The sequence below is a fragment of the Stylophora pistillata genome, chromosome 1 (assembly GCF_964205215.1).
Source record: "Stylophora pistillata chromosome 1, jaStyPist1.2, whole genome shotgun sequence".
NCBI classification, from domain to species: Eukaryota; Metazoa; Cnidaria; class Anthozoa; order Scleractinia; family Pocilloporidae; genus Stylophora; species Stylophora pistillata.
This window is the reverse complement of record NC_142519.1, coordinates 19,936,015-19,954,686: the sequence shown is the minus strand read 5'-3', so window position 1 is coordinate 19,954,686 and position 18,672 is coordinate 19,936,015. Positions and strand designations below refer to the sequence as shown.

The 18,672-nt window shown below is 39.8% G+C and overlaps 1 protein-coding gene and 1 pseudogene across 2 annotated transcripts; one reads left to right on the top strand and one right to left on the bottom strand.

Moving 5' to 3' along the window:
- Positions 1 to 9,470: 9,470 nt before the first annotated feature.
- LOC148741592 (adenosine receptor A3-like) lies at positions 9,471 to 10,415 on the top strand. The gene has a single exon (XM_088742869.1). It carries the CDS (start codon positions 9,471 to 9,473, stop codon positions 10,413 to 10,415), a length of 945 nt encoding a protein of 314 aa, XP_088598995.1.
- A 1,872-nt stretch (positions 10,416 to 12,287) lies between these two features.
- Positions 12,288 to 18,534, bottom strand: LOC148741591 (uncharacterized; annotated as a pseudogene). The gene is made up of 5 exons (XR_015992072.1): positions 18,113 to 18,534; positions 17,179 to 17,297; positions 16,206 to 16,590; positions 13,051 to 13,148; positions 12,288 to 12,861 (listed from the first exon to the last, which is right to left on the bottom strand). The product of XR_015992072.1 is annotated as an uncharacterized LOC148741591 (transcript).
- Positions 18,535 to 18,672: the final 138 nt, after the last annotated feature.

Genomic DNA, 18,672 nt, shown 5'->3' with positions numbered 1-18,672 from the left:
GAGAATTGAACAAAAACTCGCCACTTTACCTTGTTTATGAGAATTTCAATTTGACGTTTTCTGCAGAACCTCAAATCGCTTGCTTTCACGTCGATCAGAGGTCGAGCACGCGGTTGTCCACTCGTTCACTCATGCGCGCTAGACTTTCCAATTAGAGAATCTCTTCCGGTAGCCATCGTTGACAAGAGCCGTCCTCAATCTTAAGGTCCCTATTAACGCATGCCACTGATCTATAACGCATACCAGAGATCTGTGACGTAAGCCACGGGTTTTGACACACTTGGGTCCTCGGGATTAGTTGCACGCTTCTGGAAAATATCTGACGCCTCTGGAATTTACATGCGAAGCATCTGTTCTAACTCTGAGGCATGTGAGCACACGTATCTGGGAGGCATCTTCTCACGCATGCCACAGATCTGTAACGCATACCACAGATCTGTAACGCAAGCCACAGATTTATGAGACCCCTGGAACATAGGGATTGATGCATGTCTCTGTGAAATATCTGTCGCCTCTGTAATTTACATTCGAAGAATCTTTCATAGATGTGACGCATCTGATCAGACGTACCTGCGAGCCATATATTCAGGCATGCCACAAATCTCTAACGCAAGCCACCGATCTGTGACGGAAGCAACGGGTTTATGGGACCCCTGGGACCTCGTTATTTAATGCACGCATCTGGAAAACATCTGACGCCTTTGTAATTTTCATGTGAAGCATCTGTACCAGATGTGATGAATCTGAGGACACGTGTCTGAGAGGCATCTATTTATGCATGCAACTGATCTGTAACGTATGCCACAGATCTGTGACGCAAGTTACGGGTTTATGAGACCCCTGGGACCTCGAGATTAGATGCACGCTTCTGGGAGATATCTGCCGCCTCTGTAAGTTACATGCGAAGCATCTGTTCTAGATCTGAGGCATGTGAGCAAACGTCTCTGGGAGGCATCTTCTCACGCATGCCACAGATCTGTAACGCATGCAACAGATCTATGACGCAAGCCACGGGTTTATGAGACCCCTGAGATCTCGAGATAAGATGTAAGCTTCTGGGAAATATCTGACGGCTCTTTAATTTACATGCGAGGCATCTGTTGAAGATCTAATGTATGTAAGCACACGCATCTGGAAGGCATCTTCTCACGCATGCCCCAGATGTGTAACGCATGCCACACATGTTTCACGGAAGCCACGGATTTATCAGACCCCTGGGACCTCGGGATTAGATGCACGTCTCTGGGAAATATCTGACGCCTCCGTGGCTTGCGTGGGAAGCATCTCTACTACATGTGACGCACCTGAGCACACGTATCCGCGAGGCATCTTCTCACGTATGCCACAGTCTGTAACGCATGCCGCAGATCTGCAACGCAAGCAACGGGTTTTTGAGACCCCTGAGACCTCGGGATTTGATGCACGCATCTGGGAAACATCTGACGCCTCTGTAATTTACATGCAAAGAATCTGTACTAAATCTGACCCATCTGAGCACACGTACCTGCGAGGCATATATTCACGCATGCCTCAAATCTCTAACGCAAGCCACCGATCTGTGACGTAAGCAACAGGTTTATGAGAGCCTTGGGACCTCGGGATTTAATGCACGCATCTGGGAAACATCTGACGCCATTATAGTTTTCATGCAAAGCATCTGTACTAGATGTGACACATGTGAGCACACGTATCTAGGAGGCACCTATTCACGCATGCCACTGATCTCTAACGCATGGCACAGATCTGTGACGCAAGCCACGAATTTATGACACGCCTGGGACCTCGGGATTAGATGCACGCTTCTGTGAAATAACTGACGCCTCTGTAATTTACATGCGAAGCATCTGTTCTAGAACTGAGGCATGTGAACACACGCATCTGGAAGGCATCTTCTCACGCATGCCACTGATCTCTAACGCATGCCACAGATCTGTGACGCAAGCCACGAATTTATGAGACCCCTGGGACCTCGTGATTACATGCACGTCTCTGGGAAATATCTCACGCTTCTGTATTTTACATGCGAAGCATTTCTTCTAGATCTGAGGCACGTGAACACATGCATCCGGCTGGGAGGCATCTTCTCACGCATGCCACAGATCTGTAACGCATGCCACTGATCTCTGACGCAAGCTACGGGTTTATGATACCCCTTGGACGTCGGGATTAGATGCAGGCCTCTGGGAAATTTCTGACGCCTCTGTAAGTTACATGCGAAGCATCTGTTCTAGATCTGAGGCGTGTGAGAACACGTACCTGAGAGGCATCTTCTCACGCATGCCACAGATCTCTAACGCATGCCACAGATCTGTGACGCAAGCCATGGGTTTATAAGAACCCTGAGACCTTGGAATTAGATGGACATCTCTGGGAAATATCTGACGCCTCTGTACATCTAACGCATCTTCAATTCACATTTTACGTATCTGTACAAGATGTGACGCATAGGAGAAACACGTATCTGTGAGGCATCTATTCACGTATGCCACAGATCTGTACATAGTTAATAGAGGGGACTGGTTATGAAGGCCGGCATACATCAGAGAACTAGGTTATTGTTCGAGTTTATCGAAGCCAACCAAGCGTGACCGTGCACTCACCTTCAAGATGGCGGCGAGCTAGAAGACTTGTGTACGTGGTTTGATCTGTTTCTGAAGCGTCATGATGTAGTTCTGTCAACCGGAGCAGTTTATTTAAGTATCTAAACTCGAAATTACAATGCCTGGCGACAACTGTGCCGTGTTTGGTTGCGGTACATGTGGTAGAACGAAAGGAATGGGCATATTTAAGTTGCCCTCCTGCGAATTTACATCTAAGGAGCATTTCGATCCAAAGGCTATCGAAACATGTAAGTATTCGAGTAATTTTTGTATTTACAATTCTGTTTGGCCAGCTCACAAACCTACATGCTTACTGCAGTACCAACTGCAGTATTCGTGCTTGTTCTTATTAATATTGCTTTTCTTTTATTTCTATTTCAGTTCCATCGGAAAAATGGTCAAGAAAAAGCTAAAGTTTGGAGCTTTACTGACTTTAAATTTTCCAAAGAGAAGTCATGACTTGGTAAACCGTCCTTCATGACCATTGAGGTCTGTTGTGCAAGATCAACCTGCGGTTGAAGTCAACAAGAAATACTATAACAGCTTTATTGAAGTATGTAAAAGAGTCAAAACGCTGCAAACATTGCAGGAATGGACGGTGAATGAACTTAGCGATAGACTGCTTTTACAAAAGAAAACAGCAGCAGTAATACTTCCAGAAATTGAGCTAATGATCGATGACAGCTTTGGGTTTTCAATTTCTGTATATGGATGGCTTCTTCCAGAAGACCATGAAATATATACTACAAACTTGAGATCAGTTTGCAATATAACTGTCTCAGATCTTATCAAATCTATCAATAGCCTGCAAATCTGTCCTGGTGTTGAGCCTTATGAGTTATCTAGCAAAATGGTTCATCACTCGATTCCCAAGCCCGTCGATCCATTGTTCGCTGACAGTGATAGCTCATTTCCGCATCAAGAATATTGGAGAACAAAGAACTGCTCTGTCTTGTGTGGCAAAACACCAGTAACCATATAATAAAAAAGAACATTTCGCTGTGGCTTGAATTGTATTTATTTGTTTTCACGTCTCAAAAATGAAATGTATGTACTTGTATCTCTGTGTACAGCACTATTCTCTATAATTATAAAAGTCCATTTTAGAGAACAGCAAGGTTTTTTGTGAAAAATCTATTTTTCAGCATTAAACAACCAAGTAGGTCTATTTAATGTAGAATCAGATGAAAACGTTAGGGTTAGGCTGCTTTTTAGGGTTTGGGTTAAGTCATTAAAACACCATTTATCATTTCGTAAATATGCAAATTGTATGGTTATTGTTAGGTAATGTGGGCTAACCCAATGATCGCTTATACCTCCATTTGCTGGATTTGTTTGGTTGGTATTTATTTCCACTCTAATCGAACTTGGATAAAATTTCTTTTCTAACATACTAGGTCATCGAATTCGACCTATTACAAATAGATATGAAGGTGTAGTCTGATCGTCCGGGTGAGTGTAGTCCTGAGAAGGACTGTTGTCGGTGGCAGTGACTGACGTTTCGACAACCTGTGCGGAAGTCATCATCAGAGTCAAGTGAGTGATTGTTGTCAGTAGAATGTTCTTATTCCAGTTCGTGTGAAATGATCGGTTGGTTTTGCCTTTCCTCGTCGCCCGTCACGGGCGACGAGGAAAGGTGATGTCAGCAATCACATTGCTGAACACCATCGACTTACCAACCACAACATTGACTGGGACTCTGCGCAATGCCTAACCTACAGCACTGACTATTTTCAACGACTGACTCTGGAAAGCTGGTTTACTAACTTAGAACAGACTCCCCTAAACAGGTGTCAACAACTACCCGCCCCATACAAACGACTCATTCACGACATAAACATCACAAACGACCGAAAAAGAACAACCTAGCTTTACCGACAGACCGAAACAGACCAATAACGAACAACTTGCGTCACTTGAGTCTTACAGCCAATAACATCACGGCAAAACCAACCGATCATTTCACACGAACTGGAATAAGAACATTCTACTGACAACAATCACTCACTTGACTCTGATGATGACTTCCGCACAGGTTGTCGAAACGTCAGTCACTGCCACCGACAACAGTCCTTCTCAGGACTACACTCACCCGGACGATCAGACTACACCTTCACATGTTACCCCCGGGTTCAAACCATTTACTGCACAAATAGATATGATATTAAAAGAAAATACAGAATACCCAACATAAAAGCACGATCAACAGTTGAACTCGATCTCCTCAAACATACCGAAATGGTAATAACAAAACAGTTGTTTTCTCTCGCTTTTTAAACTGATGAGGAAGGTTATAATACTTACATCGTCAGCAGCTTTTGTAAAGTATTCATCTAGCTCTTCTTCTTCTTCTAAAATGTCTAAAAGGGCATCAAAATCGTCTCCGAAAATAAAAAGTTCATTACTATCCGCCAATGTTGCCTTGTAGGGCAAATCAAGGATGTGCACGTTCGCGTGACATCACGGTACGTTTCAACCTCAGGAGCCGAACAATAAGCCGGCCCTTTCATGTATGCCGGTATTCATAACCAGTCCCCTCTATTGACTATGATCTGTAACGCATGCCAAAAATCTGTGACACATGCCACATTTTTGTGAGACCCCTAGCATCTCGGTAATTGGTAACACCCATCTGGTAAACATCTGGCGCATCTGTAATTTACATGTTAAGCATCTGTACTAGATGTGACGTATCTGAACACACGTATCTGTGAGGCATCTATTCACGCGTGCCACAGATCTGTAAAGCATGGCACAGATATGTGACGCATGCCACGTGTTTGTGAGACCACTGGCATCTCGGGAATTGGTAGCACGCATCTGGGAAACATTTGGCGCATCTGTATTTTACATGTGAAGCATGTGTACTAGATAATGCGCGTCTATACTCACGTATGTGTGATGCATCTTTTCACGTATGTCACAGATCTGTGACGCGTGCACGTTTTTTTTAAACCCCTGGGACCACGGGAATTGGTAGCACGCTTCTGGAAAACATCTCACGCATCTGCAATTTACATTTGACGCATCTGTACTAGATGTGACGCAAATTCGAACACACGTATCTGTGAGGCAGCTATTTACGTATGCCGCAGATCTTAAACGCATGCCACAGATCTTAAACGCATGCAACAGATCTGTGACGCATGCAACGTGTTTGTGAGACCCCTGGGACCTCGGGAATTGGTAGCATCCATCTGGGAGACATCTGACGCATCTGTAATTTACATGTTAAGGATCTATACAACATGTGACTCATAGGAGCACACGTATCTGTGAGGCATCTATTAACGCCTGCCACAGATCTGTAACGCATGCCAAAAATCTGTGACACATGCCACGTTTTTGTGAGACCCCTGGGACCTCGGGAATCGGTGGCAGGCATCTGGGAACATCTGGCGTATCTGTAATTTTCATGTAAAACATCTGTACTAGATGTGACGCATGTGAACACAAGTATCTGTAAGGCATCTATTCACGCATTCCACAGATCTGTAACGCATGCCACAGATCTGTGACGCATGCCACGTGTTTGTGAGACTCCTGGGACCTGGGAAATTGGTAGCACGCTTTTGAGAAACATCGGGCGCATCTGTAACTTCTATGTGACGCATCTGTACTAGATGTGACGCGAATTCGAACACACGTATCTGTGAGGCATCTATTCACGCATGCCACAGATCTGTAACGCATGCCACAGATCTGTGAAGCATGTTACGTCTTTTTTAGACCCCTGGGACCTCGGGAAATTGTAGCACGCATCTGGGATTCATCTGACGCATCTGTAATTTACATGTGAAGGATCTGTAGTAGATGTGACGCATCGGAGCACACGTAACTGTGAGGTATCTATTCACGCATGCCACAGATCTCTAACGCATGCCACATGTCGAGAGAGCAATAGAAAGAATTAAGAATTATCATATACTTGACTTTATTCCTATTAGTATGTGCAAGAATGGGATTACAGATATGATATTTTTTGTATGTTGCGTGTTAACAAATTTTCTTCCTCCTCTTGTTGAGGGATAAGTTTTCTAAAGTATTACAGGGTGAACAATAATGTGATTTTTATTTGTTTGGGAAAGAAATAGGCAATCTATAAAACGTAATAGCAGAGTACAAATACTAAATGTCCAACAGTTTGCTATTTAATACTAAGCAGTGTTGATGAAACAGTGGAGTTTATGTTGCACACTTTTAGTGTTTGTGCTCTAATAGGTTGTAAACCAATGATTTTCTAGTTTTGATTGACTTTTTCTTTCATGGTGTTACAAAAAAAAAACACTATATATTACAACAAATTGCTAATAATCACCAATATATTTAAATCCTTTGTTTACAGTAACAGAAAATGAAATAATGAAATACTGTCAACTGCACATTTCTTCAGTAATGTTACAAACTAGAAATTGCTAGAAAACAATTTTTACAATTTAAGGTAATGTGTAGGTATAACTATGGTCTTTCAGTACTGTACATCTTGAGAACACAAAATCCTTCAATAAATATAAACTATCTATTCTATTATTATGAATTAGTATTCTATTGTATCTGAAAATATCTCTTGGACATCAACCTTGTCTTTCTAGACTGATGTGTTCACTAGTTCTAGTAAGTCCAAATTTAACCCTTGGATAAGCAAGTTCTAATGAAATGTGAGAATCATAAAAATGCTCTAATCTGGGAATAACACCCATTAAAAAGTGATTACTTCTTTTTACATTATTATTAACTCAATTGTGTCTGAAATTACCAAGTCTGCCCAAAAAGTGTCTGTACAAAACATCTGTAGTTGCATTTGATAATAATGTTTGTGACTTGTGTTTATCTCAAGTCCATAGGCAGTTTTCTTGCAAATGTTCCTTGACAAAACTGCACTCTTTAATGATTGACCTTGGTTAGGGAAGACCCTCTTCATCTCGATTAGACCGCCATCAACCTCCCCATCAGGTGAGGCTCCAAGAAATGCATGGGTCTTGGAGATACTGAAGCCAGCCTTGTCTACTTTACATCCAATGCAGTAAATGGTTTGAACCCGGGGGTAACATGTGAAGGTGTAGTCTGATCGTCCGGGTGAGTGTAGTCCTGAGAAGGACTGTTGTCGGTGGCAGTGACTGACGTTTCGACAACCTGTGCGGAAGTCATCATCAGAGTCAAGTGAGTGATTGTTGTCAGTAGAATGTTCTTATTCCAGTTCGTGTGAAATGATCGGTTGGTTTTGCCGTGATGTTATTGGCTGTAAGACTCAAGTGACGTAAGTCGTTCGTGATTGGTCTGTTTCGGTCTGTCGGTAAAGCTAGGTTGTTCTTTTTCGGTCGTTTGTGATGTTTATGTCGTGAATGAGTCGTTTGTATGGGGCGGGTAGTTGTTGACATCTGTTTAGGGTAGTCTGTTCTAAGTTAGTAAACCAGCTTTCCAGAGTCAGTCGTTGAAAATAGTCAGTGCTGTAGGTTAGGCATTGCGCAAAGTCCCAGTCAATGTTGTGGTTGGTAAGTCGATGGTGTTCAGCAATGTGATTGCTGACATCACCTTTCCTCGTCGCCCGTCTGTGTTCAGTCAGTCTTGTTGTGAGGTTTCTGCCAGTCTCACCGATGTTACTTTGGTACATTTTAAGGAAAATATCTTCATCTTTGCGTCCCTGAGTCATTTTTTAACTCTAAAAGTTCTTGTCAATTCCTAATATCTCAGCAATTGCTTTCGTTGAACTTGTTGTGTGTTTTAATAAAGCCCGCTTACATTTTGAGGCTGTTATTCCAACTTTTCTGTAGTAAAACCACTCTTGACTTTCACTCTCACTGAGATTTTGTTGCTTGTTTTATATTTTCTCTTTGTTCATCATCAACATACAATATTCTCTTGATTTCTGATGCTCTGTCTAAAATTTCTTGCCTTGACAATGGTTGTTGGAGGAGAAAATGTCTTCGAAATATCGCTTGTTGTTGTAGACTTGGAGTCATTCTCTTCGGCCATCTTGAATCACCTGGCCCAAATGCCTCGCTTCCATGCAATTTCATTGAGAGACCGCTGTTTAGCCGGCTCAACTCCGATATCTGTTATTGTTTGTTAAGTTCAGGTTTGATCTTATTTATTATTTGATTGAAATATAGATTATATGTTTTAGCTAACATGCATACTGCATAATCTTATTAACGCTACATCCCGCCTTACTTGCGGACTAAAACTACAGTAAAGTGTATTTCTCTTTTACACTAAGCGAGGGCTTTCCACCGCAAAACGGTGAGTAATATCTAAGCTACTAATCTGTGGGTAGGCTTTGTTGTCTTTTTCTTCACGCAGAGAAAGGAAGCAAGGGAAAGAGAGACCTAGGAAAGCACGCGCTGTCCTTTGTTTTACAACACTTCCTAGAGAGCAAATAAAAGCGACATCCAGAATAGACAGGAAAGGTTATCCTACTCGCTATTCCCTCCTTTTTTAAGCAAAAAAAAAATTATGATAAGTAAAAAAAATAACAATGATAACAAAAAGCAACGGGCTATAATTTTTTTTCTCTTGGAACAATTTGTTTTTCCGGTTGTATTCACCCTATTGAATATTGTCTATATATCTCTTGTCACGTGTCAATCAAACTTTTCGAAAAATTTTTCTTTGGTTTAGAGTTGTTGTGTTAAACTAAAAGGGCAATAAATCATCACTTCGGGCCAAGGGTTGAAGCCTATTATCTTTAAATGTGATGTCTTTTCCATTTGGTGAATTTGAATAGGCAGGAGCAGGGGGCCTACGGAAGCAATTGTTTTGCAAGACCTCGCGACCCTATAACGGAAAAGTGTGTGTTAGTATTCTTGCTTACTGAGGTGAGAAGTTCTTGCGACGACTTGCAATTAAGCTGCATTTTGTTGTAAACACGACATGAATAACTCAACCAACGGCGCTAGACTGATTTCAGAAGGCGACAAAGATGAAACCGTATGTTCCTGGATTGTTTCCATGGCACAGGGTAAAACAGGAACAATTTTCACTTGGTATTTTTTCATCGCCGTCTTGAATATCGTGCTCGCAATTACTGCTTCTTGTGGGAACATTCTAGTTTTACTTGCTCTGAATAAGGAATATACATTGTCAGCGCCTTCAAGAGTTCTTTTTCGTTCTTTGGCTACCAGTGACCTCTTTGTGGGCGTCATCTCGCAACCCCTTTACGCCATCAGTATTTTGCTCATTGGACATGGCCATTTAGCCTTGTGTCGTATCATGAGATATCTAACATTTGTCTTAAGCACGACTTTGTGCGGGGTTTCATTATTGACACTAACTGCCATATGTCTCGAAAGACTACTGGTCTTGTTACTGAAATCCAGTTATCACCGTATTATAACCCGTTCTCGGGTGATACTAGTCGTGGTCTTATTTTGGACTTGCAGCCTTGTCACTGGCACAGCTTACTTGATAAACAGAAGAATCTTTTTCTTTGTAACATGTCTGGTGATACTGCTTAGCATTGTCATTTCTGCCTACAGTTATTCTAGCATCTTCTTTCTTCTTCGAAGCCGGCAGCGAGTTAGAATTCGCGATAGTCACGCTCGGCAAAACAGTTTTCAAATGAACAGAGCGCTAAGATTCAAGTCGACAGTTTATAGTGCATTATGGGTTCATCTCACTTTGGTTATATGCTATCTGCCATTTTCTGTAATAGAGGCCATTGCGTTTCGGATTGGAACACCTCTACCTATTTTTATCGCTGGAACATGCACCGCCACGTTGATTTACTTGAATTCAACGATTAATCCTTTTCTTTACTGCTGGAAAATTAAGGAAGTGAGGCAAGCTGTGAGGCAGATATTTAGTAAATGCCTATAATGGCAGAAAATATAGAAACAACAGTCTCCATTTGGCGCAAAGATGTGCCCTTGTTATTTTGTTGTTTCGTGCTGTTTTAGGCCCCTGTCGTTGTTTATCCCCCCAGAGGGGGGAGGGGTCGGAGAATTTTGGTTATGTCAGGTGGTAAGTTGTTATTTGTCACGTTTGGTTCATCTTCAGTACATAATAACGGCTTGATTATGCATAGGCTTTACACAAGAAGCTCACCGTAAATTTTCGATTTGCGCTTCGTTCCGCTGGCCGGTAAAAAATAAAAGAAAAGGAAGAGTAATGATCATCGATCACCAACGTAAGAAGCTTTTACTTGATTAAAACATTCTCACCGTCAGTATGCCTACAGAAGTTCGGCAACCTCGTTCGTAGTGGGTCGCGCAAACTGTAATGCATTTTTTTCAACTGATGGAAGTTATTCTCTCTAAATAACATGTTAGCCTTTTGCGAAGCACTGATTGGCTGCTGTTGGATTTGTTTTCTATACTCGAGCTCATGCAATACTGTGAAGCAAATTATGCTAATTTGTAGGTCCGTGTAACCAGTTAATTGCAGCTCCTACATTCTCATCTTTTAGATTTTTAGAAAAACATATGACCAACATTTAATTTGATGAATAGCAATTGGAATTTAGTAAAAATATAACCAGCGTTACAACCCAATGAACATTGTAGGCTGTATTTTTTGTCAGATTAAACTACCACCCTCCTGTATTGAAAAAGGTTAAAGCTTAAAAGCTATCAATTAGGAGATAAATTTGAGAAAAAACAATTAATGAAACATAAATATCGAAAAAAGGTACTTTCGTTTGAATTCACACCTGAAAAATGACTCAGTGTTATATTTACAAGCCGTTAAGATGCGAATAATTATATTCTTCGACCCCCTCTTTCCTCTTAACGGAAATTAGTTTCGCACTGATGAATCAAACGCATCAGTGATAACAAGAATTCCTCCACTGAGCTGTTAATCAACTGGCGAATACCAGTTGGTTCCATGGAGATTTGCATTCAAGTAATACTGGCTGGTTTAATTCAGGGTCTCATTGATGATGAATGTTCCATGAAAATTTGGCAAAAAAAAGGATAGAGTGCTTCAGTAAGGAGAATGGGTTCGCGTTGTCCTTTCTCTCACGTAACGTGTAGGATAGAGTTCCCGTGTGCGGTCAGCAGCTAAGTTACTACACGTTTCCGGTGTTCACTCTTTCACTGCTTCGTTGCCACTGTATTTAGTTTGAAACCGTTTGAAGTACAGGTTGTTTGGAAAGTGGACTTGGTAAAGTCTTGGGGCAAGAATATTCCATATAACCCCATACATAATTATGCATTCAGTCTTTGTTCAATGTAAACAATAGCGAGAACAATGGAACTCATGTAGTTGAAGGTCATTGGGCTCAAACTGGCATGGAAGAGCTACCTCGTGCAACTTTCCAGTGGAATTATTGAGCGCGCTACAACTAGATGGTTTGCGCGCGCCCGTGATGAATTTCGTGGGCGATTTAATTTCAATTTTCTTCTTTGCTTTAAAAAGTTTCGAATTAATCGAGGGATTTACATTTTTCGTTTGCCCCTGAAGACATGCACGAGGAGTGCCATGTTTACATAAAGACTAGGATAGGTAGGGTGACCTGTTCCCCGGCCCCTCCCCTGCGAACCTGCCGAGCCATGGTTGAAAAAACCAGGGGTATCCAATCAATGAAATCAAATATTGGTGACAATCACGATCAATCAATACCAATGAATATTTATAAATTGATTGATATTGATATTCAAGAACCAATCAATGCCTAGAATTTGTTTGGGGAAGCCAATTGATTTCACCATCAAGCAATGAAATTTGTTGTCAATTGACACCAGTCTATTTGATGTAATTAACTGATGTTTTATTATTAACTTGATGGCAGAACCAGAGTGCATTAAAACCCTACATATAAAATGTTATAATCAGCTTTGACTCTGACTGAAGAGATCAATGTAAAAGCTATTCTTAAAAATTCACTACAACATTATTTGAAGCAGGAAGGTCATAAGGATTTTGTAGATTATTGGGATCAATGGGGTGTAACCTTAATTTGAATTAAAATTTTCAGCTGTTGAAGAAATTATGTAGTTTTTAAAATTACAAAATAATGATCTGACATGTTAGGGGTTATCAGGGCTCCTATTGATAACAGACAGCTTTTTGCATCTGAGGGGGCTACCCTGAGCGGTATAAATCACTGAAGGTTCTTGTTCTTCTTAAATTGAAAGCTTTTACCTTATTCAGAACTTGGCTCCACGCTACAACTCTACTAGGGATGGGTTTCTTCAAGATCCTTCCACAAAATAAAAAGGTTGTAGGTCTGTCATCCATGACTTCTGCAACTCTGTCACCAATGAGGAAGATCTGGGAAATCACGATCGTTGAATGATAGTTTTCCTGTGTCTCCAAGGACCTATTAGAAAGAGATTTTAACAAATGTGTAACCCATGGTATTGATGTTTATATTGTATTATCCAACAAAACAAAACAGAGGAGATCAGTAGCAAATAGCATGCATTTAATTTCTTCCAGCAATTTCAATGTTTGAGAATAATCAAAAGTGACCTGCATATTATGTATTCACATTGTCTTTAACACCTACCGGCTTCATTGAATCATTTACTTTCCCTTTAGGGAATGCTCTTTTCACTTTGCAGTAACTTTTTGGCTTCTTTTTCCATTGTATATCCAGCAAACCAGCTGAGGATGAGAGAACGGTTAAATTTGTGTGATTTTCATTGTAGAAGATTTTACAACTTCTAGCTCACATAATGTGCTTGCCAACTATAACACCTTTGTTGCCTGGATTGGCAAACTTTTTTTTCTTAGAGGGAGGCAGTTTAATATGACTTAATTGTACTTTTCTACCCTTGCAATTCAATGATGAGTAATGTAAAGCAATCACGCTAAAAGTTTGGCGACCCAAACTTAAACTAATTTAAGGCACCACTGTGAGTGAGAGTTATAACTAGCTAATATTATCTACCTTGTTCTTGTACCATCAGCATCAACATGTGACCAGGCTCACAATTGTGCATGACATTGCAATATTTTTTGTTATAATTTTAGAATTACATCTTCAGAAACTATTTCCTATGATAACCAAATTATCATACACACAGGATTTGCGTCATAACCCTTACCAAAAAAGATAGCCTTGAAGTACACTTTAAGGAGGCTCAAAAGGGTTTTCAACAATTAACAGCAAGCGCCAATCAGTAAAAGATATCAGGACTGTCAAACTTATCATCAGGATAATAACTCGACATATGCATAACACTATGTTAGGGCAATCTTTTAAGGGGTTCGTCAGGCATTATCTGTTGCCATGGCAACAGTACAGTAGTGCTAAAAGACCCTCTAAAACTCCGTTTTTGAAAGATATCTCAAAAACCAAGTCGGTGACCTAGTTTTGTTTTTAAATTTCTTAAACGTCATCACATTCTCTACCTGTATACGTGATATTAAAAAAAACTACCAAGTAGAACTTGAATTATTTAGGAAAATGCTGTTTTAAAATGTAAAAAAATTTCCACCTGATAAATTTTTTTTAAATTTTCTTCAGGAATGCGTAATGATGTAAATAACTTGTATACAAAAAATCAGGGTAGGTCACCGAACTAATTTTCGAGATATTAGTTCATCAACTTAGCAAGTGTACAAAAAGTGTACTTAATTTTGGTAAGGGAAATTTCCTTTAAGTCGCACCATCACACCTAACTATTTCCTAACTATTTAAGCGCCTCCTGGTTAGCTCAATTGGTCAGAGCACCAGATTGTGTTGTGTGGGAGGTTGAGGGTTCGAGCCCCGGCCGGACAAATACTCATGGTCTTAAAATAAGTGAGGAGAATTTGCTACCTTTCTATAATATCAAGAAATGGATAGATATTCTAGTCTTCTCGGATAAGGACGAATAAAGCGTAGGCCCCGTCTCCTGCAGGGTTAGGGGTAGGAGACGTTAATTTCCCACGCACGAGATTACTGCGTGGTGGATGTCCTCCCCTGGGGTGGGATGGGAGGGAAGGTGAGATCGTTACATGGACTGAAGTGGCTGCCAGAGGCGCCTGATAATGCTGACGTCTGATCTCAACCTTATCATTGTAACTAGACATGTTTGTTGTTTAGAGTGCTTGAGACTTTCTTTCTTTCTTCTTTCCTATGATAACCAAATTATCATACACACAGGATTTGCATCATAAATTTCCTTTAGAATGATCACACCTAACTTCCAAAATTTTTAGAGAATTTCCTGCTATTGTTCGATTCCTTATAAAAGAAGTACAGTTAGTTAGTTTAACTCAGTAGTTCAGAGTGTCAAGACCAGCACTTACAAGCTCAGAACCTCTTGGTCACAAAAAGAGTAACTCGATCCAGTACATGTAACCTCAAGTTATAGTGACCTATTTTACTGAGGATTTGATTGCAATCACCCTTTCTTTTTATCAGTATTATTTCTTTTATACTTTCCTGTATAAATAAATTTTATTGTGGATATAAGTCTGTCTCTTTGTTCAAATAACAATTAACATCAGAACCTGCCTCGGTCACAAACAGAAACTGATTTTGTCATCAGATGGAGCATCTAAAGGTTAGAATAACAGTTAAGTGTGAGATCTTTTGGTTGTGCTCTTGGCGCATTCCTCTTTAAGCTTTGAGCAAAGTTTTTTTTAAAAAGAGGTACTGTATGCATTTCTTGAAGTTTAACAACATTAAGGCCAAAAAAAAACCATAGTGACAAGCCTTACTACAGGGCAAAATTTATTATAATGGTAATAGTTACACAGTACTTTGGTTTTGTCACTTGGAAATTTGTTTCATCTTTGTAACTTTAGAGGTTTGGTATTTAGTTTGTAAAGTGAAATAGAATGTTTTCATTCCTCCATTGATCCATAGGTCTTGTCAGGTTTTTTTTTTCTTGCATAATAGACAACATTCATTACGTGTGCAATGGTGCGTCATCATAACAACTTTTTTTCTTCTGAAGTGCTGCTCATGATACCGATGATAGGATTGTTAATAGCTGGTACATGTAAATCAAATGATTTAATTGTCATGATCATTGTCATAATTTCTGCAGTAACCATTGATATACTATCAAGAATAAGGTGGTCATGATTGTAATGATAACATATGTACTTAAATGTTAACTAATATCCCTAGAGGTTTTTCAGGATCCGAGTTATGTCAATTTTGTTTCTTTGTTTTTTCCTTTTTTCAGTTTTAGAATTTATGGGGTGTATATAAGGCTTTTCAGGAGAGCCTGATTGAGTTGAAAAACACTTTTTGGGGGGGGGGGGGGAAGGGGGTCATGCATGAGATTAATGTTGATTAACCAAAATGATACATTCTTCTATATACCTGTAAACAAGTACTACCTTGCTAGCTGTATTCTTTTGTTTGGACTTATTATAGTTATATCTATGAAAGAACGTCTAGTCAAATTGTAATCTTTGAAGGCCTGAATAGCTCTCCATTTCGAAATTAAAAAAAAAAAAAAAAGAAAGATTTTTAGATTGTAATTTTGGCTATAATTGGCTTTTCATGTGTTTATAATTTGTAATCTTTGGAGGCCTTAACTCTCCATTTCAAAATTGAAAAAAAAAATAATTATTTTGAGATTGAATTTTGGCTAATGGCTTTTCATGTGTTTAATTCTGAAGATCAAGACCTGAGGATTAGATTGCAACCATTTTTTCACACTGATTTTTCCCTCTGATCCCATTTACCCCCTCACAGCTGTGCAAAAACCAGCTTACCCTTTAGTTTAGCAACCATTAGCTCCAAACAAGCTTCACGGTAAATATTCTCATCTAGAGTTACACTCATTGTTATCTCTTGGCCATCTGCTAGTGCTTTTAGTTCCTCTGTGATCAAAATATCTTTCAATGCTTCTAGAAGCTTGCCACTCTGATAATTTTGCCACAGTTCCTGTAGCCCATGCAGGCAGATAATTTGCTTCTAACATGCAAATGATAGAACCTTCGCAAAGGTACTTTATCAGTACTCCTGAGGGAAGAACCACTGATGTGAACAAGCCAGCAAGAGTAACAGGATCATTTATGTACCTCTTGAGGATATAGAAAGTTCCAGCAAACCAAACACCTTTTGAGGCCAACTTAACAACAATGTGTAGAGAAATTTCTACATGGAATAAATTGTTAAAACAAAGCGACACATCACCTGTTGTCATAAGCCTCAGTTGAACCATTAATAATGGCTTTACAATTTATTGTAGATTCTTGGTTGTTTTTGGTCCGCATGATACAGTAAGAATTTGGGCCTCAACATTTGGGGATTGCACTCTAAGGCTGGGTGGCTCAAAAAAAAATTTACTTCAACTGCAAGGCATACAGGAAAGTATATTGAAGCCATTCCTGGTGTAGCCATTAAGAATGCCTGTCCCTCCCTCCCCCCACAGCTCTAAGTGCAATTGTAAGTTCTGATCTAACTTTTAAGTCAATTTGGGTTATTTCCCCAGCTCTGTTTTTTTTCTCTCGGCCTTTCTGAGATCCAACATGTTAGATTGAAAATTGAAGGTTCCTTGACCTCTTCTGTCTTCTGTGGGTTGAAAGGTATATATTAATACTAGTCTTTTATTTTTCAGGTAGCAGGTTGCTTCTGAGAAAAGGAACATCCCATCCAGAAGCAAAGCAAAATCCAAGTCACTTTAATAGGCCTAGATGCTAACAGTAGCAATTTATCAACTGAATTAAGGCAAATACAGTTTACCTCCTGGCTCTCTTCGATTTGGACGACAATGAACCACATACGCAAGGACATCTCTTTTGTAACCTGAACTTCTCTTCATCCACTTGCCGTCCTCCTGAAAATGTTCATTGGACCAGTAAAATCATTCACAAATTTTAATACATATAATAGGCCGGTTAATTTCATTGTGTACTTTGTTGTTTAGTGTGATCACAATGATATTATATAGATAAGACTTACTATATATGAGACACTTGATTGGTCAAGAGCATTCAATCAATATACAATGGCCTGTGAAGTTGATATATAACACCCAATACCTGCTGCAGATATTGCAACTATCGATAATGTGAAATACATGTAAGACAAATTCAAAACTGTTAAATAGTTTATGAAAGTGTTCAAGTGTCTTTTTAATTCAAACATTTGTTTCTTTTCTCTTTTTTCTTAATTCTTATCTCCATACTAATGAGATTATTATACACAACCAATTCAACTGCTTATCACTTTTAATGGCACTGATACTGTACTCTAGGCTCCTAGACCTGCTATAATGGATGGAAAAATGTAGGGGGAGGGGGGTGGTCAGGAGGATAAGCAAGCTTTTGGCAAGATCTTGGATCGGTTATTTGGGGCTCCAGGCTGTCGAGGAATCTTTACGTACTCCACAGGACTGTGAACAATCTTCGTTTAAAACAGATTTATTATAGACAAACGCCGTTGACATTCTAACAGTTTTTCGTTACAACAGATCAAAACAATCTAACAATCTGTAACAACAATCTGACAATCGCAGTTGAACAATCTTAAACATCTGATTTAGACTACGATCTACTACAGTAGTATCTTCCCATAATCCCTAGTACAGTATAATTGATATTTACTAGGAAATTCAATTAATGAATTAATACGCAACTTATATTCCCCGACACACGCAAGAAGCCAAGACACTCACCTGATGCCTTCTTTTTCAATGCTCCTGTTCTGATCCTCTCTGCTTTCTTCCATCACTAAGCATTCGACCGCGGTATCGTTGAGATCTTGACCGTATCTTGGCTGTTTTCGTTGTTCCTTTAGGAACAACAACCCAAGTTCTCGTCGTAAATTAAAGTCGTTCACTCTGCCTGCTAGTTCCAAACACATGACGTTCTCTAGTAGTTCCCTTAAAAATGATAGATTGTCTATGTCCATCTTTTTTAGCCTTTCAAGCTCTTTAAATAGTTGCAAGGGAGAGGTGATCGTTTCTAGTTTTCCTTCTGAGATACAATCCATACACAGGTACTTCATTTCTTCCAACTTTTCTTTTGTGATGTTTTCTGATGTCCTTTGAAGAAACGATCTGCGGTTTAATGTTTCCGTTTCCTCGCCCCTCGCTGGTCATGAAGTCAGACAGCTCCAAAATTAAGAGTCGAGAGAGAAATCTCAACCGATAACAACAAACTACGGGGAAACGAGGAATTGGAAAGTTGCTTCACGTCAGGACGGCTGGGTTTTCCCCTTTGTGTTATCTTTACC

What these genes read in the sequence shown, in the direction of transcription:
- LOC148741592 (XM_088742869.1), top strand. Translation starts at nt 9,471, where the DNA reads ATGAATAACTCAACCAACGGCGCTAGACTGATTTCAGAAGGCGACAAA.